We start from the raw sequence: 24390 nt of genomic DNA on the forward strand, positions 1-24390 counted from the left end.
CACAACATTCTCGCGTGAGTACAGCTCGGAGTAGTGCTCCACCCAGCGCTCCATCTGTTTGGCTTTGTCAGCGATGACTTCACCAGATCTGGATTTCAGAGGTGCCATCTTGTTCTGGGTGGGTCCTAATGCCTTCTTCATACCCTCGTACATTCCTCTGAGATTACCAAAGTCGGCACAGGTCTGGATGCTGCTGCATAACTGGAGCCAGTGGTTGTTGGCACAGCGCCTGGCTGTCTGCTGTACTGTTCTTCTGGCCTCTCTAAGTGCTTGCTGGGTACTCTGGCTCAGTGAGCGTTTGTACTCCAGGAGTGCAGCATGCTTCTTTTCAATGACTGGAATCATCTCATCAGAGTTAGCTTCGAACCAGTCGTTTGTGTTTCTAGCTCTTCTTCCAAACACTGACAAGGCCGTGTTGTAAACTGTATCCCTCAGATGTTGCCATTTGGATGTCGCATCGACGCCCCCATGGCCGCTGTGCAGATTTTCCTGGAGGGTCTCTCTGAACTTTTCAGCTTTCTCCGAGTTTGCCGTCTTTCTGGCGTCAATGCGGGGCCTTCCAGCAGGTTTACAGCGGTACAGCTTCTTGGGTCTCAGCGTGAGCTTGGAGCAAACTAGCGAGTGATCTGTATCGCAGTCAGCACTATGATAGCTGTGTGTCAGAAGGACGTTTTTGAGGTTGTTACGCCTAGCGATGACCACATCTAGTTGATGCCAGTGCTTCGAGCGTGGGTGTCTCCACGACACTCTGTGCTGTGGCTTTGTTCGGAAGAATGTGTTTGTGATGCACAGATTGTGGTATGTGATTTCAAATCTGGTTTGTAATAATCTTCACAAGAATTTTGGTCATGTGACTCATAAGACTGATTGTCCTATGCTGTTCACATTCAGTTGCACATGGTTTCTTCAGCAAGGCAATAAAAACAGATCTTGATAAGTCTTCTGGGACGTGCCATGTACTGTAAATATCATTTAAGAGTTTTGTAATTTTGTCAATACCAAAGTCTTCTAAGGCTACAAACATCCCATTCATGAGTTTGTCCAGACCAGGTTCTTTTCCTCTTTTCATGCATTTCAAAGCTTTTCTTACTTCTTCCTTGAGTATAGGTGGACCATCTGCATCCTTAGACGGACTCAACTCGTCCACTCTCTCATCATCACAGAGTTCTGAAATGTATTCTGACCACCCTTCCAAAATGTTATCCTTTTCCATTATTATACTACCATCCTTCGACTTCAGACAGCCAGAAGATGAACATGTTTTCCTTCCTGTTACCTCCTGGATTTGCGCATGCATCTCTTTTGTATCACTTCCATGTTGCTGTTCAATTCACTCATTATGCCCCATTAAATCATCTTCCTTCATCAACAGAAGTGTCTCATGTAAGACTTTTGATTCTGCATCACTCTTTAGCAAAACTCAGCAGAAATATGAAAGCAAAACGAGAAAAAGGGGATCACTCCAATCTCATCATTGTCTCTAACTACAGCCTTGATTAAAAAACTGTTGTTGCTAATACATTTCTAGCAAAGCTTTTTAATTGGTGGTGAAGGGGCCTTTAAAAACAAAACCAAACAAAAACTCCATCTCCAACAAACTCTGTTGGCTGAAGCACGCTACAGACTAAGGCTGCATCTACACTACGAGATAAATTCGAATTTAAGGCAGTTAGCTTGATATTACCATGTGACCGTCTTCACTGTAAATACCATTAACTCGATTTATGAAAGCACTAATATTGAGATTACAATATCAGTTACCTGACAGGTATAATGTCAAGCTCGAATTCAGAAGTTTGATTACAGGCCAGTGTGGAAGTTCCACATCTTAAAATCAAATTTCTTAGCCTCCAGAGGTGTCCCATATGTTACCCACAATGCCCCTCATTGCTCCTCTCTGGACGCTGGTCTCCAGTAACAGGAAGACCGTGAATTTCTAAGTGGAAGCAGCAAGCCTTTGGCTGTGGGATCATTTTTGTACGAGCATGTGGGAAATGTCTCTCTTTCTTTGCCATTAGCCCTGTGAGCACATCTACCCATTACAAATAGCCCCAGCAGGGAGTTTGTGGCTCTGTCTCTACACTTGTTATTTTCTTCTGTGCTGGCTCAGGCCAGCTGCTGCCCTGCCGCACCACATGGCAACAAGGCTGTTGTGGGGGTCATGCTCGCACAAGATGCAGAGAAACTTCATCTCAGCAGTTTACATTTGTTTGCAAACCTCCCCCCCCACAGACACCACGCAGTCTGGGTCTTTCCCACATTCTGCCACATCTCGTGGGTAGCCCCCAACCCAGTAAAAGGATGTGTCTGCCGTTCGGTGTTGACCATGCTGCCAGGCACGTTTAGGGATCAAAGGGTGGGAAACCTATTTGAGGGTATGCAGCCACCATGCGGAAGTTTCCCACAGTGACTAAGATACTCTGGGGCTTGCTGCCACCATGGGTTTTTGCATGGAAGTCTTATAGCGCACCGGAAAGCCAAAGACTCTCCCGAATACCCATACAATGAACAGGGAAACCAAAAATTCTTCTTTCCTACACTCTTCTATCCTCTTTCTTCTCACTTTAAAATAGAGTCTGGGCCCCTGTGTTATTTTCAGGGATCACATGCAATGACAGGAGGTGGGATACTCAGTGGATGGCCCATTGAGAACACAGTTGCTGCACCCATGTTGGCAATGTAAAATGGGAGGAAACCAAAAATCCTTTTTTCCCTAGACTTTTCTATCCTCTTTCTTCTAACTTTGAGGGTCCCTCCATTATTTCCAGAGACTGACATATTTTCAGGGATTGGGAGGGGAATGAGGAAAATGAAATATGGGAAGATGATGTGAAAGACCAGTGAGCATACCCAGAATGTTACAGGGATGAGGGAGCTGTGGGATACGTTCCCACAATGCACTACTGCAGTCAATGTCAGCCAATTTAAATGTGGCAGCAATGAGTCGACTTTGTGAGGAGCACGTGGGAAGCGAGGATGGCCAGACTGAACCTTATAAATTCCAGAACTACAAAATCAATACGAACGAATTCAAATTTATCTTGTAGTGTAGACGCAGCTTCTCTCTTAAATAATCCTTACCATATCTTTATCACGATGACAAATACAGTTCACAGACAAGAAGAAAATTCACATGCACACAGTGGACAAAGAAAGTGGAAAATATCTTAGCAACCTTGTTTATCAAGATAGCTCTGGGCATATTTATTGCAAACAAGTCTGACTCAAAAGACACATGCCCAATTAAGCAAAGCAGTTTATCAATACAATAACCTCATATCTAACACAGTCATTTCTTAGCTGCTACAGCTGCCAGCAGTTAAAAACCTCAAGAGGCAAAAGAGCTGGATGGCCGAAGGACCAGATGTGACTGCTGCAAAACTATATTCCATTGCTTAGTACCTGGATTCAGTTGCTATTAAAGCACATCTCCATGAGTTTATTAGCTTTGACTTCAATACTACAAGGTAAACAGCAAACTCCAATGGGTGGTATGAAAATTAAATGGAACTTAAACAGTATTTCAATTATCTCTACCTAAAAAGCAATTTTAAAACTAGTTGCACTATTAGATAAGCCAGTCGGTGATAAATCACCATCCACCACTGAAGGTATCCTTTGCTAGCACACTGCCCCTTGGTGGGGACGAAGGACAGGAACAGAGTGCATCTTTGGGCAAAGAAAAGTGATAGTTCTTCACTGTCTCTTCTTTTGCTGAGTCACGATGCTAGTCAGTGCACACAAATCAACCACTCTCATTTCCTTCCTTACTAGAGTCACTGACATTAACTCTGAAGTAAAGGGGCCGAGCGTTGGCTGTTGAGCACACACATGGTCACGCAACTTGAAAAACTATTATTACCGCAGAAAGTTGTTACAACTACCATTACTACTTCTACTTCAAGTACTATCCCTTTGGATGCATCATTGTAGGTGATTCTAAGCAGGATCCCTTCTGGAGGGTGGGAACTTTGGAGTCAGGTCAGTTATGGATGACAATATAATGGAGTCAAAGACGGCAGCAGAGGCAGAGTCCCCAGTGATTGCACAGTGATCTGCAAAAGTGGGGATTGATGCCCCTGTTGCTACTCTACAGATTTCTGAGATAGGAACATCCTTGGAGAAGGTGATGGATGAGGAGATTGATCTTGTGGAGCATGTATGAATTGAGTCCGGAGGGGTCATGTGAATTAGGTAGCAAAATCTGATGCAATTCGAGACCCACTTAGACAGCCTTTGGACTAATATAGCTGAGCCCTTTGATCTTTCTGCAACACAGAGAAAAAGTCTATGGGACCTCTTGAAGGCCCTAATCCTGTCAATGTACAATGCCAGGGTCTTCCTGACAACCACAGTAGGACGTATTTCCTCCTTCCTACTGTCTTGGTGAGGCTTGGAAGAAGACTGAAGTTGTTGAACAAACTGATTCATGTGAAACGGAAAGGTTATCTTAGGGATGAATTTTGCATGTGGCTTGAGTATAACCTTGTCTGGAAAAAGTACTGTGTAGGGGAGGTGTGATGGAGTGGGGGATACCTGTGTGTGTGTGTGTGTGGCTCACAGAGGGTGTGGGGCTCCTGCTGAGGGTAACCTGACGACCCAGTAACACCTTTGTACTGCAGACAAAGGGGGAGGTGGAGCCGGAGGGGTTTGAATTGGAACTGGGAGTTGGGAAGCAGTGAGTCTGGGCTGGGAGAGAGAGACAAAGGAGGGGGCAAGGCCCCGGCTCCGGGGGCCCCTCGGGGCCTCCTCTCCTCAACATGGATTGGACTGGCTGTCTCTGCCTGCTGTACTGACTCCTCTGTACGATGCTGTGTCCTGTCGGCTAATAAACCCGCTGTTTTCCTGCTGAATGAGAGACTCTCCTGCCTGCGGACAAGGTGCAGAGCTTGGGGGACCCCAGAACCCCATCACAGGAGGATGTACCATCAGGGCTGCTATCTCTCCTATTCTCACTGAAGTAAATGCTATCAAGAAGGCCATTTTCATAGACAGTGAACACGTGGCCATGCTACAAAAGGAGTCCTACAAAAGGAGCTTTCGTGGTGCAGATCCACTTCTGCTGATCTGGAATTAGAGATGGGTTTGCCCCAAGAAAGCTCATCATGTAATAAATTATTTTGTTAGTCTTTAAAGTGCTACATAACTGCTTTCTTGTTGTGATTGAGACTGTATGCTATCAAGTTCTGTGTGTCTGGGAGGTAAGCTGCAGATAGGGTGATGTCATGGGAGATGCACCAATTTCCTTTTCTCATCCACAGATAGCAAAGGTGACCTAGTCCCCTCATATTAATTGATATAGTACATACAAGCAATATTGTCTGTTAGGATGTTTGTGTGTTATCCTACAGTCAGCAGAAGAAAATGGGTGCAGGTGTTCCTGACCACACTCAATTTCAGGAGACTGATGATCACGGATATCTCCACAGGCAACCATTTGCCTTGCATCAGGAGGCTGTTTAAATGTGCATCATTGGTAAGGAGTGATCATGGTGACATCTGTGAAAAGGGAATTCCTTTGTGTACATTGGCTGGGTCATTCCACGACCCTGGCAGGATGTGTTGCTGTATGAACTGAACCACATTTGGAGGCAATGTCTATGGAGTCTGACATGGTATCGTCGCCATGCCTGCTCCTATATGTCACAAGATTTGGAGGCAGAGCTCAAGAATCTGATCCTTTCTGTCTGGCTGTTGGACCAGGGATGGTAACTGGAAGGACATGTGGACTCCCAGCATGCTCAGGGCTTCATGCCATAACTGGGACTGAATGGAGATCCCAAAGAGGAGGTGACGTACTCCAGAAGGTTGTGGAGGTAGACTATGCAGCTAATCTACAGCTGATCTGGCCCTTCAGGAGACGGGTAACTTGTGCAAGGGATGAAGTGGGACATGTTGGTAAAATTATCCACTACTATCAAAACTGTTGCAAATTTGTGGGACTCTTGTAATTCTACAATAAAATCTACAGCAAATGCTGTCTAGAATAAAGATGAAGTATTGTTGGTCTCGAGGAGACCAGAGGGCTTGTGGTGTGGGATTCTGGCATGGAGACAATTATTACAGGAAACAATGACTGGACTGGGGGGGCACATCTGTGGCCTGTTTACATGGCTCTCTGCTAGGAATATAAAAGCCCCCAAAGCAGTCTGAGCATGTGTTTTGCTGATCAGTACAGGACACCACCCTAAGTACAAATAATAACCCATGCCTCCAGATATATTTTAGAGATTTAATCTATAATTAAAAACCAGAGAAGACTGCTTCCTTTAAGAAGAACATAAAATTACACAAACATATTAAATTAATACAGCGTACAGTGTTGCCCATGACAGCAAACAAAAGCATTTTTGGACCTTGCCATTTGGCATTTGAAGACTTATTTGCTGTGTCAATATGAAAAGCAAAATAGGTCTGTTAGGACGCTGTGCATTTATCAGCTATTACACTTTACAGAGCAGGACTGTAAATATTTTTCTTCATTTTCACTCATAGTAAATAACTTTGCAGGTGTGAAATGCCAGGATCTGACATTGTAAAAGCCATATTTAAAAAAAAAAAACAGTAATAAAAACTTATCTACCAGGAAACAAATTAACAAAATTGGTGAACTCAGATACATGAAAATAGAGTTCAAGATCACTGGGTTGTATTTTATGATGGTGTATGTGTTTGTTGTATAGGTATATGTAATTTATCTGTTTTCTTATCATGGAAACTACTTTATAATGAATCACTTATTGAATATTTTGCAACTTAGTCAAAGGGTACACACGATTTTGTTTCGGAAAAAAATTTAACTGTACACAGGAATCTTACAATCTAGACGTATCTATGATAGGTTGATATTTGCCCTCTTGAGCTGTAATTTCAGGTACTTTTGATATGCCATTGCCAATCAGAATATTTATCTATTTATTTGGCACCATGTTTACTTTCTGCTAAATTTTAATTATGTTTAGAGAAAATATAAAAATTAAAATAGCACATTAATTAATTGCACAAATGGAAATGATGAATAAATGAAATACTAGTGAGTAATGACTGCAAAGTTGATGGAAACCTGCAGTTAAATTCTATATTTGTTAGATATGTGACAAAGGAGAAATTTCATCTGAGAATAGTATATTCTTGTGCCAGATGTGAAAATGGAATAGTATATTAAAAAGGCCACAATTAAAACTGATAGACCCTAAAAACTGGCTTTATTAAAATATTGGTAACAATGTACTTTCCCTGCTGGCTGATTATAATAAAATCAAGGAAACAAGCTTGAATGTATTCATCATCCTACACTCTGATGTTTGCTCTGACGTGTAAGGAGGCAGGGTACTGATGCACAAAATAGGAAATCAGCTTTTTGGAGCACGAAGAGGCCATAAGATTATTATATGTGTAATATCCTGAACAATCAGGGCACATAACACAGTTAGAATGGAGGGATGTCATGTGCAATGGTAGGGAGGGGGAAAAAAAAAAAGCTTGCTTTTTAACAGTGTGAGTAACAATGTTACAAGCCACATATGCCTTACTGTGCATGCTTTGAATTGTCCAAAAGCGGGCTAACATGGTTGCCTCTGTGGCTGCATGGTTAGTTAACACTTAAGACTTTGGTGGGTTGTTTTCATTAGGAGAAAAATTAATGATTCTTTGATGAAATCTTATTTATTAACAAAATCTGGACAAAGTCCTGTTTACCTTAACATAACAGGAACAACAACAACAGGCATTTCCCTTACCTGTAACTTCCACATCTCCCTTGCCAGCTAGTCCTATAACCCAGAAGAGCTGTGTCTCTGCTCCACATCAGGTCCATGCTCATGACTGCGTATCTGCTTTTCTGTTTGGTTCCAATTTTGCTTTCACCCTTTGACACACAAGCAGCTCCAACCACTCAATGACCCAGCCCTTGCATTTGCAATCAGGTTGGAGGGAAACACTTTGGCCCACATGACTGAAATCCTGATGAACCTTGCATACTGCCTGATGTTTTGGATGGTAGCATTCAACGTCTCCAGCTATTTCACTCAATAAAAGGAGCTTGCTTCTTCCAGTTAGGCTGGATGAATAGTAGCTAGCACACTCATCAGCTTTAACTAGATCTGTAATTGCCCAATGACTAAAATACATGCTTGATGACAGGCAATGCATCTCAGCATAACAGTACTATATATTCTATAGCTTTACATAGTCTTGATTATCATCTGGTCTTAAAATTATCCATACCAGCTGAAATGATTTACAGCAGGAATGGCCAGCCTGTGGCTCTTCCTTGGAGCCACGCACTGGGACTGCCTACCACTGCTTTGCACACGTGCCCCAAAACCTGAAGGGAGAAGTGTGTGGTGGCAGCAGCGGCTTTGGTGAGTCCCAGGCATAACGGGCACTGGATTAGAGCAGGGGAGCTGGGAGTCCCTGGCTTGGATTAGAGCAGGGGTGCTGGGAGTCCCTGGTGTTGTGGGCAAGGAAGGGCACTGGGTTAGAGTAGTGAGGATGGAGGGTGCCTAGGTCTGGGGGAGTGGAGAGAGATTAGTTTAGAGCAGGGAGTCTGGGGGGTGCCTAACTCTGGGGAGGGGGTTGGAAGGAAGGGCATTGAGCCACATATTATATACTTATTATTATCTACCTACACACACACACACACACTCTCTCTCTCTCCTCCACTTTACTCTGTCTCAGGACAAAATTTCTAGCTGACTCCAGGAGTACCCCAGTTGTTGTTCTTCAATCTCTTGTTGTCCAAGGTCGTCTTCTTTTGAGTTTTCCTTGTGGATTCCACTTGAGAGCTTGACAGACTATGCAAGATAATTGTTTTCTGAGTGTGGCCTAGCCATGCTCACTTTCTTCTCTTGATTTACACATGAAGTGGTTCTTGTCCTGTTCTGTTCCAAAGCTTCTCATTTATGAGAAAGTCTTGCCATTTGATGCGAAGGATGTACCTCAGGTATCTGTTTATAACTGACTGTAGCTTATGATTTGAAGACTTTTTAGTATGCCAGGACTCACATCCATACAAGAGAACACTCTTCACATTTGTGTTGAACAGCTGCAGTTTTGTTTTTGCAGATGATATTTGTGAACTCCACATGGGACAAAGAGTCTTGAATGCAGCTGTTGCTTTCCTATCCGGGCACTGATAGCCTTATTGGTTCCTCTGTCTCTTCCCATAAGACTCCCCAAGTAGGTGAACTGCTCCACATCTTCCAGGTCATTCCCTCCCAGCGTGATGGTGGTGTTGGATTGATTGATCCGGATTGTCTTGGTCTTCCCATTGTTAATGGTCAGTCCAGCCACTGAGGCAGTTTTGTCCAGTGTAGCAACTTTTTCTTGTATGCTTTCATGTCAGTGTGAAAGGAGGGCAACATTGTCAGCAAAATCAAACTATCCCCATGCAGCCTTGTTCAAAAAAACAGCATTCATACAAATGTTGCAGGTGTAAACGATGAATATGTTTGAAACTGGTAGCAACTTCTATTACCAAGGCTACGTATACACTACCAGATAAATTCAAATTTAAGGCAGTTATCGCAATTGTACCAAGTGACTGTCTTCACAGTAAATACCATTAGCTCGATTTAGGGAGCACTAATATCTATCATTGAAACCAGCTGGGTGTAGCGTCAAGTTCAAATTTAACAGTTTGAATGAAGGCTAGTATGGAAGCAACATGTCTTTGAATCAAATTCATTGGCCTCCAGAGGCTGATTGGTGGTGCTGCACCTGGCTCCCTGCCACTTGCGGGAGCTGGGAAACTTACTGGCTCTGCTGCATCTGGCTCCCAGCTCTGGCAAGCCAGGCACAGCAGCCCTGATCAGTTTCCCGGCTCCCTCAGGCTGCGGGAACGCAGGAAACAGGCAGCAGGGTGAGCGCTACCGATGGTGGGACACCAAAGGGTCTGGGGAGAGGGTGCAGATTGTGGGGCTGAGGGAAGTGTGACAGGTTCCCACAATGCACTGCGGCAATAATTGATGTTTGGCTATTGAGTGTGGAAGTGAGGATACTCAAAATTGAATTTATAAAACCCAGAGTTATAAAATTGAATTTAATAAAATCAAATTTATCTGATAATGTAGATGTAGCTTAAGACTGCGAAACACTTCCTATTACAATCTTGCTTTCACACAAGCTTTCTGAAATACGCACCTTCTGGAGCAGGGCAGAAATGTTCAATGCCTTTTGTCTTTTAATGATTTTTTTAATTTAAATTTGAAAGACTTATGGAAAATCTTCTCAGCCATTTTAAGATATTTGAAATTATGGGGTGGAGTGAAGAACTTTCCCAACTGAAAAAAAAAGTGTTAACAAAAAATGAAAACCAAGAGGCCATAATCAATTTTGCTTATTTTAAAATAACCATTTTTGATTTTAGAATGTTAGCAACATTTAAAAGTAACGTTGGGAAGCTGGGGTATACATAAAGATTAGCAAAATTAATTGCAACCTACAAGGATGCAGCATTTAGAAGGTTCATACTTATTAAAACTATTGCAAGATGCATACCCTGCCCCATCCTCTCCCCTTGCTGTGTTTTTTTTGTATTGTCTGTGCAAGTTTAAAGCAATTCAGAACTGAAAGGAGCCTAATCCAATTTGTGGAAGGTTAGTCAGGGATTTTAGGCTGCCTTAAGGAAGTTTTAAAATATATGAATTAGTCAGCATATACATGAATGCAGTCTATTCTAAAGTGAATAGAAAGTATACTGTGATATTAACAACTGTAGTTATTCTTACTTGTTAAGTTTTTTGATTTTCCCAGGAGACTCACTGACTTTGGGCTCTTTCCTGGGCTCTTTGAAAGCTGGCTATCTCCTTCACTTTTACGATCAGGCAGTTGCTTGATCACCCCCCTAAAGGGGCCTTATACACTCATTTTACAAAAAGGCAAAGAACTATGGAAACAGCAGCCACAGTGCTATCTAGGCAGCAAGAAAAAGCCATTGACTAGTAAGAGGAAGGAGGGATTATAGACTGGAGCAAATCACTGCAACTCAGTAAATACAGCCGGGTGAAACACATTGGGTGATTTAGAGAAGAAAGAAGGTTGTTCACTTTTGAGCAGGAGAAAGTATACAAAAGGGCCACAGTTAGTGAGGGGAAGACAATGAAAAGACAACTACCTCAGACAGCAAGGGCAAGTTTTAAGGTACACACCATTAATCAGGCTGAGATTTGTCCATGGAAGTCTGGAATGTTGGGTAAAGGAGGACAAAATTCAGCCCAAGAATTTGCTGCACAGCATGTTGACTTATCAGAGCACAGAATTTTAAAAATGTTTTGTTTCTAAACCTAAAAATGTTACTCATTTCACTCTATTTTGCAGAAATAATAGTTCCCATACAAGGGAGGCTCTAGTGCAATAGAGAACAATGTGGCTGAGCTCCACGTCCCATCCCACCCAAACATCAATGACCATCTTTCACCTGCACAACTTTTTTGTTGAAGGAAAACGTCAGTATCAAGTACACCAAGAGCTGTGGGGAGTAGGGGATATATAACTAGTGTATTATAACCTAGCTAATTTCTCTGTCATTTAGATAAACAATAAGGCTACATCTACACTACAGCGATCTTTCAAAATAAGTCCTTCTGGAAGATCTCTCCTGAAAGAGCCTCTTATGAAAGAGTGCATCCACACACAAAAAAGCAGATCAAAAGAGTGATTTGCTCTTTCGAAAAGGAGCGTCCACAATTCCCCCCTCTCTTTCGAAAGAATGGGCCAGGGATCAAAAAATCAGGCTCCATGACTGCTCTTTTGAAAAAAAGGGCCTGCAGAGCTTCTCCACACATTTCCTTTTGACCGAAGCTTTTGAAAGAACGTACTCTTCCTGGCATAGGAATGGAAGAGTGCTTTCAAAATGATTTAATTTTGAAAGAATGCTTTTTGTGCGTAGACGATCCACCGGATATTTTGAAAGAGCCCCTTTTACACTAGACATGGCCAAAGTTAATATTAATCAAATAAGCACATTAAGGGGATAAGTCATTTACACAAAGACACTAGATTTCCAGACCTTATGTTTCAACACATATGCCAACTCGTCCCTGTTAAGAGTCTACAAGCATGTAACCTATTAAAGTTGTCAGCCAGCCTTTGGAATACTAACAACATCTTAAAGAGTGCCTACCACACAAATCAGTAATACAATTTACTGAGGCAAAATCAACTTACGGCCGACTTGATCAAACATTACTGAGAACAGGAAGTCTCTAGGGGTCATGTAATATTCGCCTTCATATTCCAAAGAGGCAAACTTCATAAAACGTTGTTTTCGAATAGACAATTTTTCTGCCATCTCCTCACTAGCGACATCTTCTTTCTGAAACAGGAAAAAGAAATCCATTGAACAAAAGTATGATTAGGCTTTAGACTATCAACCTAATCAGAAGGGATCATAAGCCACCAACCTACAATCCTCAATATATAGTGGCCAAATCACAGTAAGAGGGACTAGTTTTTATTAAGGGAGTTGTTATAGTTTAACCGTAAAAAGGGATAGGTTTATGCACAGTTCAAGAGTCTTAGGAACCACTCCTAAAATTTGTTATCTAGCTATGGAATGACTATTATGACACATTATATCGGAAGATTAATTCTTCCCAATTTAGGTGAGGACTTGGATCTTAGACCACAGAAGCAGAGACAGTATTGACCACACCAAAAGTTATCCCCCCAAATCATAGCTTTTAAGAATAAGTTATGTTCTTTTTATTTGCCTTCCGGATTTTGAGTCTCTGGGTACATGTTTCCAAGATCTTCTCCATAATCATGAGGTTGAAACTTAGTATTTTTGTAATGAAATCAGAGATTCGTACACAATCATCTGACTTCATGAGCAAGGACTTTAAGAAATACACTGAATTTTGACAGACTTCTGATGGAATCACAAGCTTTGACAATACTACAGAAACTTCAACAGAAAGTATTTCAATAAGTTTGTTTCAATGTTTCTGATTTTGTTCCAGGAAATATTTTCACTTTTTGTAAAGTTTGTGAAGAATTTTTTAAATGTTGCAATTTCACATAAGATGGAAATTCCATTTCCTGACCTGCTATAGCGATGACAGAGCCATTTTGACAGTCACTGCAGTTATGCTCTGAACTGTATGACTTAAATCAAACAGTTGCATTGAAGCGAAGTACCATGAGTAAATGCTTTATTGGCCAATATGTGATTTTGTTTAGGTTCTTCATAGCTTAACTCTTCCTCCTGAACTGTCATTCAGTTTCCCTTGATTACTTGGGTCATTTGAATAGCAATAAGAAAAGAAGCACGCATTTTAAAATTAGGGAACCATTACTAGAAAAACAATCTGGCAGCAAAGGGATTCAGGGAAAGGTGTAACACTTGAAGCCATTTTAACTCAGTTTAAAATTGATCATATTTCAAGTAGGAAGTATTCCTTTAACCTTTATCTTGTAGAAGAAAGGTGAGTGTGGAAAATGCAAATAGCACTTTTATTCTTGTACTAATTAGATTAACAGATTCTGAAAAATACTGTTTTAAACCAACTCTAATGTAGTAAGTCTCAGTTCCTTTTAATCTTCTCTGTTTAAAAGCTTTGGGACTGGTTAGTACAGAATTGCCTTTTTTAACAAGCTTCAACAAATGCTGCTTCAGATATCAAGTGAATAATTCGTATTTGTGGAGTGTTAAAATTCAGCACTCTTATTAGAATCATCATCTTATAATAATGTTGACAGTTTGTGCCCTAAAGCAAACTTAAAAACAGAAGACTGCTCTACAGTAGTGGTTTAATTGAAATTATGGAAAGTTTTTTTGCATAAACTTTTATTATTTTGTGCTTATAGAACAAGATGAAGAGTTAATCCTATTATGCAACTGTCCATAACAATTGGATTTTCAGCTTCATAAAATATTGTAATATTTGTTTGAACAATGGCCAAAGCATATATTAGTGTATTAAAAAGACTGAATTTGAACAGTTGAAAATTTTAAATTCACATTAAACATCTGTAAATTTGTGTGTCTATACACATACAGAGAAAACAGAGAACATCAACATTGTCAACAAATATTACTGTAATTTCACAGATCCCTTTATTATGGTAAGAAAAAAGCGGAATAGTTTTATCAAAACACTAAGGCCGTTTCTATGCTAACAAATGGCCCAACATATGCTAATGAGGCACAGATGCAAATTCCCCGTGCCTCATTAGCATAAGGTCACGTGAATTGGAGTCCGGAAGATGTTCTTCTGGACTCCAAAATGCTGTTTAGAAGCCTGGCCCCTGGGGGGTCTTCCGGAAGGAAGTCCTTCTTCTGGAGGCCACTTCTTTCCAAAAATTTTCAGGAAGAAGGGGCCTCCAGAAGAAGGACTTCCTTCTGGAAGACCCCCCCGGGGCTGCGCTTCCAAACGGCGTTTTAGAGTCCGGCAGAGCATCGTCCAGACTGCAAATCACGTGACCTTATGCTAATGAGGTGTGGGGAATTTGCATCCGTGCCTCACTAGCATATTTTGGGCCATTTATCGAAAGTGGCATGCATAGAAATGGCCTAAAAGAAACAGCCTAAAAGATCAATAAATGAAATATATTAGTCTTGGTAACTTTTGCAATTTTATGGTTAACCTTACAATATTTTGTATTTTTCTTAAAGCCACCACTGCTGAAGTCATGGCATCACAGGAGAATCTCAAATCTTATTAAAAGAAAGTTTCTAGTCCTATGGATAGAAAGCAAATCTTGGAAACTTGAACGCTAAAAGCTCACAACTTGGATATAACAAAATTAAACCTATAATGTATTTTTATATCTGATTTTGTAATCAATCAACATGTTATCATGGGGCATCACTTATGATTAATGAATACTTGTGGTTGGCAATACCGAATCACTTTCAAAGTCATAATTTCAAGCTATCCCAACAAAAGTTTGATTTTGTTGAAAAGTTTAGAACCCAATTCAAGTGAATTCTCAATGTTGTACCTATATATGGTGCCCCACTGAGATAACTAAGGGCTTGACTGTTCTTTATAACAATAATCAGATTTCTTGTCTCCCTGCCTTGCCAAAAAATATGTTTATTCTGGGGACAACATAGATTTCTTTGTGATCTGGCACTTTGACTATTTAAAAATATACAGGTGAGAGGTAGGCATAACTCCAAAGTCTTGAACAGATATAAAATTTACTTCAAAAACTAGTTTACTACCAGTAGAAAAACTATTAATTCTGGCTATTGAAGTCAGACTCCAAACACCAAAGGAGTGTTCTGTAGATGTAATGATAAACAAGAAAGAGTAGCTGACCACAACAGTCAAATAGCTTTCATAAGTGCCAGAGAAAAAGGAAAACAAAGACCACCCATCAGTCTCAGCTCTAGAAGAATTCTGCCAAATGTGAGGACATTAAATACAAAATAAACCTTGTGAGTTCTGTGACAAAGCTACAGTCTGCTTAATTTTCACATCGCTGAAATTATGGGGCTAAATCTTCAAATGGTGTAAACTAATATAGCTCCATGACACTCTGGCCTATGGTCTTTACATAAATCAATCTGTCTATTTCTATCTATATAATTTCCTTAGATTCCACTTTGCTGCTTAGGTACTGTAACTTCCTCAGCACACTAAAACAAAAATAAAAACAGCCATACGGGGTCAGACTCAAGGTCCGTGCAGCCCAGTATTCTGTCTTCTGATAGTGGCCAATGCCAGGTGCCCCTTAAAGAATGAGCCAAACTGGTAATCAAGTGATCTGTCTCCTGTCACCCATTCCCAGTTTCTAACACACTTGTGGTCCTATATCTAGTAAGGCGAACTTACAATTTACATGGGCTCCTATTTCATTCTTAAAAGGAAGAAGAAAAGGGGTTTTCAGGAGTAAAAACAGGCAAAGGATGGGGATAGAAGGACCACAATGAGCATATGAAATGGATCATATTTGTTTGTTCTTCCATTCACTCAGTTGCATAGGGCAGATTTTCAGCACACTGAACAGATGGGAGGGAAACATGCTATGTAAGAAAAATCAGAGGATCCATAAGACAATACTTCAAAGTCATGAATAAATTTGACTTTTCCAGCAGTATATTGCAGGGGCATGCAAAGTGGGGAGCAGGCCCACTCAGGGTGGCATGAAATTTCATAAGGTTGAGCAGCACGATTAGCTACTGAGTGTCAAGCTCATCCATTTAATTAAAAATGTTGAAATATAACATTGTTTTTATGTATGTGCATTTACATTTATATACTAATTATTAAAGTGCGTACATTCTACATACTTACTTTCTTACACATACTGAAAGGGTTTTTTTTCATATGAACATAACTGAAATTTCCATTGGCTTGGATTACATTAGACAGGTTGGGGGGCCCTGCTAATTGAAGGGATGAAAAGTGGGGCCCAATGTAAAAGTCTGCTCACCACTAGCATATTGCACAGAAAAATGCTTCTTGAAATTAAGGTGGGCATCACTTAAAATGTGCCTGCATTCTAGATAGGATCCACCTCCCAGAAAAATGTATATCAGACACCTTAATATAAGACCTTTTCCACCTGAAAATGACTGAAAAATCTGCTCTTCTAAAATGAAATTAATAAAACATGCCATTCAACACAAACACAGGACAGTTTTAAGCCTCTCAATATAACAGAAGAGTAGGGTTGGAAGAGACCTCTAACTCCTCCTGCTTAAAGCAGGACTTAACTCAACCAAACCATTCCAGTCAGGGCTTGTCAATCTGACCTTAAAAACCCTTAAGGATAGAGATTCCATCACTTCCTTGGGAAACCCATTCCAGTACTTCACATCCCTACTACTAAAGAAGTTTTTTGTAATATCAAACCTAGATGCCCCTGACTGCAACTTGAGACAGTTGCTTCTTGTTTGGTCATCTGCCACCAGAGAACAGCCTCTTTGGTACTCTCCTTCATATAGCCGAAGGCTGCTGTCAACCTCACCGCAGCACAATCTTCTCTTGTGCAGACTAAATGAGCACAGTTCCCTCAATCTCTGCCCATAATTTATGTGCCTGAGCCCCCTTTACTATTTCTGTTGTCCTCCACTTGACTCTCTCCAAGTTGTCAACATATTTTCCATAGCAGAGGTCCCAAAATTGGATGCACTACCCCAGATGTAGGCTCACCAGTGCCAAATAGAGGGGAATAATCAATTCCTCTGAGCGGCTGGTAACGCACCTACTAATGCAGCCCACTATGCGTTTAGCCGTCTTGGCAACAAGGGCACACTGTCAATTCATATGCAGCTTCTTATCTGCTGTAACATCCAAGCCTTTTCTGCAGAACCGCCACTTAGCCAAAGGCTGGATACGAGTAAACAGTGTGCCCTTGTAGCCAAGAAGGCTAGTGGCATATTGGGGTGCATGAGGAGGAGCATTTCAAGTAGATCTAGAGAAGTTGTTGTTCCCTTCTATTTGGCACTGGTGAGGCCAAATCTGGAATAGTGTGTCCCGTTCTGACCCCCACCCCCCCCAGTACAGAAAGGACGTGGATCTGCTGGAGCAGGTTCAGCAGAGGGCAACAAAAATGATAAAGGGGCTGGAGCACATGACCTATGAGGAGAGGCTGAGGGATTTGGGCTTATTTAGTTTACAGAAGAAAAGGTGGAAGGGTGATTTAATAGCAGCCTTCAGCTTCCTGGTGGGGCATTCTAAAGAGGATGGAGAGAAACTGCTCTCAATAGTGACAGATGGCAGAACAAGGAGCAATGGTCTGAAGTTACAGAAGGAGAGGAGTAGGTTGGATATTAGGAAAAACTTCTTCACCAGGAGGGTGGTGAAGCACTGGAATGTGTTGCCTAGAGAGGTGGTGGAATCTCCACCCCTAGAGGTTTTTAAGTCCCAGTCCAAGTCCCTTGGAAATCTGCCAAGACCAGCATCTGATGAAGTGAGTCTGTGCTCATGAAAGCTCATGCTCAAAACTTGTCTGTTAGTCTATAAGGTGCCACAGGACCCTTCGTTGCTGTTACAGATCCAGACTAACACGGCTACCCCTCTGATACTTCCTCTCCTCTAAGTGTTTCAGAATAGATTCCTTGACAACCTGCTCCATGGGTGCAATAAAGAACTCTAAAGTAGACAGATTAGCTATATAGGAAAGAAAGAGCTATGTGAAAATATTTCTTCTTTTTTGAATTTCTTTTCCCAATATGATTTCACATTATGGCCCTCAAAGCATTCCAAATAACTTTCATCAAGTCTTTATCTGCCTTCTTCTCTATTTTCTATAAGGTTACTGTGATTTTCCCTTTGCTGTCCAAGAGGACTAATATGTTAAGTTAGATCTCACAAAAGATCAATTTTTTCCATGTTTTGGATAGTCTCAAACTGGAGAAGTAAATTGCTGCTACATGCAATAAATGAGACCAACAAAACCCTCCAAACACCAACTTCTCTCTCCATCCCCAAAAGGCTATGCATAGACTGAGTATGTACTGCTAGATACAAAGGCTTCCCAAAACAGCAACACTGTGGCTTTTCCCCATGCTCAAAATAGTGTTGCCATTTTGAGTGAGGTATTCTGGTTCCACTACTTCTTGTCGTGAGAGGGGTAATGGAACTTTTGGAATAGCTGCTTGTTCTGAACTTTGGTGCTGTGTGGATGGCACCAAGTTCAGAATAAGGTATTTTGAAATAATTTACGCAATGTGTTGCACAAATTGTGTAAATTGTTTTTTAAAAATGCAGTCTAAACATAGCCTAATATGGGGAACCAAGGTGTTTCATTGGGAGTGGGCTCCAAGCCCATCTCTGAAACAATGCTGAGTGCATTTGGCATTGGTGTGGGAGGCAAAGGCATCCTGGTCTAAGTCCTCAGAGTGCTTAAAAACTTCTATGACCACTGAGCCATGGTGCTTACAACCATGTTTTGGTGGTTCACAAAATTCCTGTTGAGAACGAGTGTCTGTAATCATACTGGGGAATAGGCCACAGACAACAGGATATTGTATGTGATGCATCATTTCCACACAAACTGCTGATGACCTCAGGCCCCCCTTGTTTATGTAGTAAATGGCAATGGTATTTTCCCACGATGAGAATGAACATATGAGTGGGAGGAATGTACAACATGCTCTCCCTAAATTCTAGGATATTGATTTTCATCCTGGATTGCAGAGCACTCCAAGTCTGTTGTCTCATGTAGGAGCCCCATCTATCAAGAGATGCACCATAATGATCATTATATTGGGGGAGAAAGGAAAGGAGGACATCCTGGAGCAAATCTGATCCAGGTTTGCTCACCACTGAAGGAAGAAAAGGACCTCGTTGGGAAGAGTCACAGTACTGTCCACGGAATGCAGCGTGAGGGGAATGGGCATTCTATAATCACAGTTGTAGACAGTGGAATGACATAAATGCACACCGCCATATGGCTAAGGAAGGAAAAGCAAGCTTTGGTTAGAACTGAGAGGTTAGAAGTCATACACAGTGATTAGTTCCAGCAGGGTCCAGAATCTGTCCTGTGGTAAGTAGGCACATGCAGAGACTGTATCAGTGTGTGCTATGATTAATTCCAGGGACTGCATTGAGTCCAAAGTCTATTTTTTTGATGTTCACATTAATTCCCAGGAGGAGAGGAGAAGCAGCATCTGGGATTTTGATTCACAAGCTTCTCATTTGGACAGTGTTGCCAGTGTCAAAAATATCAAGATAAGATATGAGGATTACTTGATACCAGAGGTGAGCTGCCACCACAGAGAAAGCCTTGGTGAAGATGTATGAAGCACTGGTGACTCCAAATAGAAGACTCTATGAGAAGTTTTGAGTGACCACTGTAAATCTCAAGAATAATCCACACCTCGGCTGAATATCAATTTGAATGAAAGCATCTTGCATACTGAGAGCCATAAACCATAAATCCTTCCAATAAGGATTTGATGGCTGCAAGTGTGACTGTATGAAACTCTCTGACTTGTGTATGAAGCAGCTGAAATGACTGAGATCTACGACTGGTCTCCATCCATCTTTTTTCTGGGGCAACGTGAAGTATATAGAGTTTAACACTGTGTCCTGAAGACTTATAGGAATGGTCTCTATTACCCCTCTTAGCAGAATGCAATCCACCTCTAGAACAAGGATACAGTTGTGAGAGTGGTCCCTGAAGCGGACTGGGATGGGGAGAGGTGGATGACGGAGTGCTGTGGACTTGTTTGGACAGCCATGGTGGATGACATCCAGAACCTACTTATCTATTGTTATTGCACTCAATGATGGTAGAAAAAGGCCTGGACAGCCCCTGAAAGGCATGGGTGGCTGGAAAGAGTGATGGCGTGTAAGGTGGCTGACAACTCTCTACATGCAGTCAGAAATACCGCATATACGAACACTGAGTGTTCTTCATGGAGGACTGTGCTGATAGGCCAAGCAGCTGGGTCCGCTGAGTCAGTCGACATTTTTGGAGAGGTTCATAAGGTTTTTGGTAGAAAAACAGAGGCACTCCGTATTGCTGTGCAGGATGTGGGTAAAACTTTTGATGGGGGAAATGGGGCATAAATTTCCTGTGATCACAGGATGACTCTCGATTCTTTGAGTAGTTTTCTGGTTGAAGGGGTGCCAGTCAGTTGTGTTCTGCACCTCCCTGAGGAAACCAGATGAATGTAGCCATAATTCCCTCCTCATGATAATCCCATTTGCCACAGTACAGGAAGATATATCTGCCAGATCTACCATAGCCTGTAGCGTCATCCTGACAACCAAATTACCTTCATTCAGAATAGCTTGAAAGTGAGCAAAGTCCTGTTTGGATAGCTTGTTTGCAAAGTCTATTAATGAAAGATGATTCAAAAAGTAGTGGTTTTAAGACATTGTCTCACTTTAAGCCCTTTTGAGACTTTACAATCTCATCTGCTACTTTAAACACAGCATCCGGCATCCTATCATTTGCACTGTACTGTTATACAACTGTTATTTACTTGCTATTCAGTTGTAACTGAACCAACATCTTACATAAACAGTAAAACGCAACCCCCCCATACTACAATGTACCATTCATTAGGAGTTCAGGTCTTGCTATAGCACTTGATCTCACAACTTTTGAGACCAAAGCTTAGGTAATTTGTAGCTGAGCCAGTACAACACAAAAACAGCATAACAGAACTTCCCAGAATTGAAACTGTTCTCTTACAGCTTGGAAAAACAATCATTCAGAAGAACAACCATCACTACTACAGTTTTAGCTAAATTTAAAAGGCATTTTTCTCAGTTCACTGGACCTATAAATATCTAAATGCCAATGTAAGCATACAGATTTAACAATGGGGAGTGGTAGTGGTGGAATGACCGTAGGACTTTTTAACAGAGTTACAGACAAATTCTGTTCTCGGTTCAAAACAATGAGGTTTCCCTGGATTTAGACCTGTTGTATTTACCCACATGGTATGCCCAGTTTATCATTTTTCTTTCATTATAAAATAGAATAATTAAAAACGTTTTCACTGATTCCATAGTACTTTTCTAATTGGTAAGCTCTCTAGAAAAGTGCTGGAACCTACATTTTTTCATGCCACATAATATGCTCACTATTTTATCTCCTGCAATTCTGCTGTAATCACATTTGGTTGGAAATCAGAAAGGTCAAAGTTCACTGCTCATTTCAATGTTTAACGTGCTTTACTCTAACAATAAAGTTCCGTCTACTTGCACAGAGATCAGGAGTGTGTTGCTTTCTATATAAATGTACCAAAGGTCCTTCTGAGGAAAAGTTTCATTTTTTTCCACAGAGACAAATATAACGTTATCTAACTGTTCATTAAAAAATTAATGAAAAGCCTGTACATTATGGCATGTGTACCATCATCTCATTTACTTTTCCTATCAAGATATCAAACAAAAAAATGTAAAAAATGAAGACACTTATCAGTTTTGAATATCTCACTTTATAGCGTTTTTTGGTTGATCAGAAAATGAATCTTTTTGGGTAAAATTCTGCTAAATAAGACATGTACTTGCAGTGCTGTTAGCTACTCCCCTCTTGGAGGTGGTTTACCTACAGCATTGGGAGAGATCTCTCTCACTGCTGGTTCTGTGCCCACACAGTTGTGTTACAGCACTGCTGTGGCTACATCTTAAACTTACAGGTATAGACAAAGCCTTAGATTAGTCCTCAGCAAGCATCACTGAGCTAGCCTTACCCAAGCTCTGAGCACCAGCATTTATCCCAAAGCTCATGTTATTTTATTTTTTATGATCTAAAACTGGTTTTTGCTAACACCAACTAAATGCAAACACTTGGGGAAAAAAATCTTTTTGTTAAGGATTTATCACCTCCCCCACTTCCATTAAGACCTGAAAGGGTTCTGAGTACATTTTCCTGAGTTATCCAAGTAGGCCTTCAACAAAAATAATAATGGTAAGACTCAGTATTCTTGACATTCATTAAGGAACAAGAAGCAGAAAAACACATTTAACTGAAAGACAATGACAGAACAATGGTAAATATCCTTCACAAGCTTTCAAGCCCAATATCTCAAATAAACAAAAGCGGGAAGAATCCTTTTTCCCTCTCTCTGCAGATCATCTTCAAAATAGGGTTAATATATACTATACAAATATACCATAGGGAACATTTCTGTATGTATAAGTGAATAAAAATGGTAACTTAAAAAAAGAGTAGTATTCAGACATAAAAACACCAAAGAATAAATATAGCAGCCAAAACTCTCAAACAGATAAAATTCAGATTTATTCAAAAGGCTAGTAGTAAGAGAGATCTATTACTATTTTTAAAAAATGCTATTGTGTAAGCATAATCAGAAATCACTACTAGATCAATTTGGGCTTGTTTTTGTCTTTAATAGGCTTGCGTAAGATGAAATTAAACCACAAAGAACCATACAAGAACCTCTGATTTAAAACTCCAGAGATACAAATTGAGTGGTCAACCACGTACCTCATTTGGAACCAGAAGTACGAAATCAGGAAGCAGAGACCTCTTCCCCAAAAAGCAAATACTAACAACCAAAAAAGTAAAGGGAAGTTCAGAGATAGATTTGATGAAATAAGGGAACAATTTCTGTGCTTGTTTTATTTAAATTAAGAGAGCTAAAAGCAGCATTTTCTTCTGCAGAGTAAAGTTTTAAAGCCGCTTTAAGAATGTTCAGTTGTAAACTTTTTTAAAAAAGCAACATTTTGTTCAGAGTTATGAGTGACCTCCAGTCCTGAAGTGTTTGTAACTCTGAGGTTCTACTATATGTCAATGTTAAGGCTCTGCCTGAAAAGCCGATCCTTAGATTACTGTTGTGCCCAGTAGGGCCGACAGCTACCGTGGGCCCCAGAGTAAGGTGTGTGTGTAGGGTGGGGGGGCAGTGCGGTGTGCAGCTCCACTCCTCTAATGGGGCAGGGCCAAGGACAAAAGAGGCAGGACCAAGAGCAGTCAGCCCGTAGTATCTCCTGGACTGCAGTGCTGACCCCACCCCTTCCACAGAGACACGTTGGATTGGCACCACAGTGCTGCTGCGGCACTTCAAAGGAGTCTGGAGCTCTGGGCCTCTTTGAAACACTGAGCCACAGGGCATCTGCCCCTTTCCCCACCCTGTCAGCAGGCCTAGTTGTGCCTAGATACAGCAACAGCTTCAAACAATGCATGCTCCCATTACATCATGAATTCTACAATACCACCGCACAAATGAATTAATTAAGGATGGAGTTTCACTGCTGACTCTTAATTTAGTTGCATTTGTAGTTTCAAGTCAGACTTTGAAAGTCAATTTGAAAATTTTAATTGTAGACCTAAAAGTGAGTGGTAAATTAGACTTGCATGAGACCAGAAGAACTGTCCAGTATTTCCCCTAATGTTGGTGTGGCAGTGGATCAGCTGTTAGGGAGCTATTGGACACTGAGGATTATTTCAGATTCTGTGGTCTGATTCTTTCACTGAAAATGCTTATTGGCAGTAATTTCTCCATTAAATTACTATAATCTGTTAAATTTTAAATTCAAAACAGATTTTAATGAACTTTCTGATAAACATCATTTCTTAAGTATTTGACTAATAAAAACATTTTCAAATGTTTTGTGTATTTTAACTGAATATGAATTTTCATCCAAATAAAGACTGACACAGATGACAAGTAAAACGTTAATAATATAATAAAGAAGAAATGCATCATTACAGCAAAGTATTCTGTTTGCTGATATAAATTGCTGATATACATTACTTGTTTAAATTAATCCGTGCTATTAAAATACATGTCAAAAAAAGGAAAGGTTTATGCTTTCACAATAAAGAATCTGAGCCTCTTATTACCGTCATTCAAATACACCAAGATACCAAAACCAATACCAAGTCAAAGGGACAGATCACAGGAAAAGTTCTCTTTTGGAGGGAATAAACATACATGATTTCATTTCTACATTAGATATCTCTGGTTTGATCTAAGAGAAAAAACAACTAGCCTGGGTAGTGACCAAG

General features: G+C 40.7%; 1 protein-coding gene across 2 annotated transcripts in view; it reads right to left on the minus strand.

Moving 5' to 3' along the window:
* MICU2 (mitochondrial calcium uptake 2) overlaps positions 1-24390 on the minus strand; it is a 215461-nt gene that overhangs the window by 84798 nt on the left and 106273 nt on the right. For both annotated transcript variants that reach the window (XM_074985444.1, XM_074985448.1), the window contains exon 2: positions 12169-12316. In XM_074985444.1, coding sequence (XP_074841545.1) covers positions 12169-12316 — 148 coding nt within the window. The remainder of the gene's footprint in view (positions 1-12168; positions 12317-24390) is intronic.

This window comes from Carettochelys insculpta, chromosome 1 (genome assembly GCF_033958435.1).
Source record: "Carettochelys insculpta isolate YL-2023 chromosome 1, ASM3395843v1, whole genome shotgun sequence".
Taxonomy (NCBI): Eukaryota; Metazoa; Chordata; order Testudines; family Carettochelyidae; genus Carettochelys; species Carettochelys insculpta.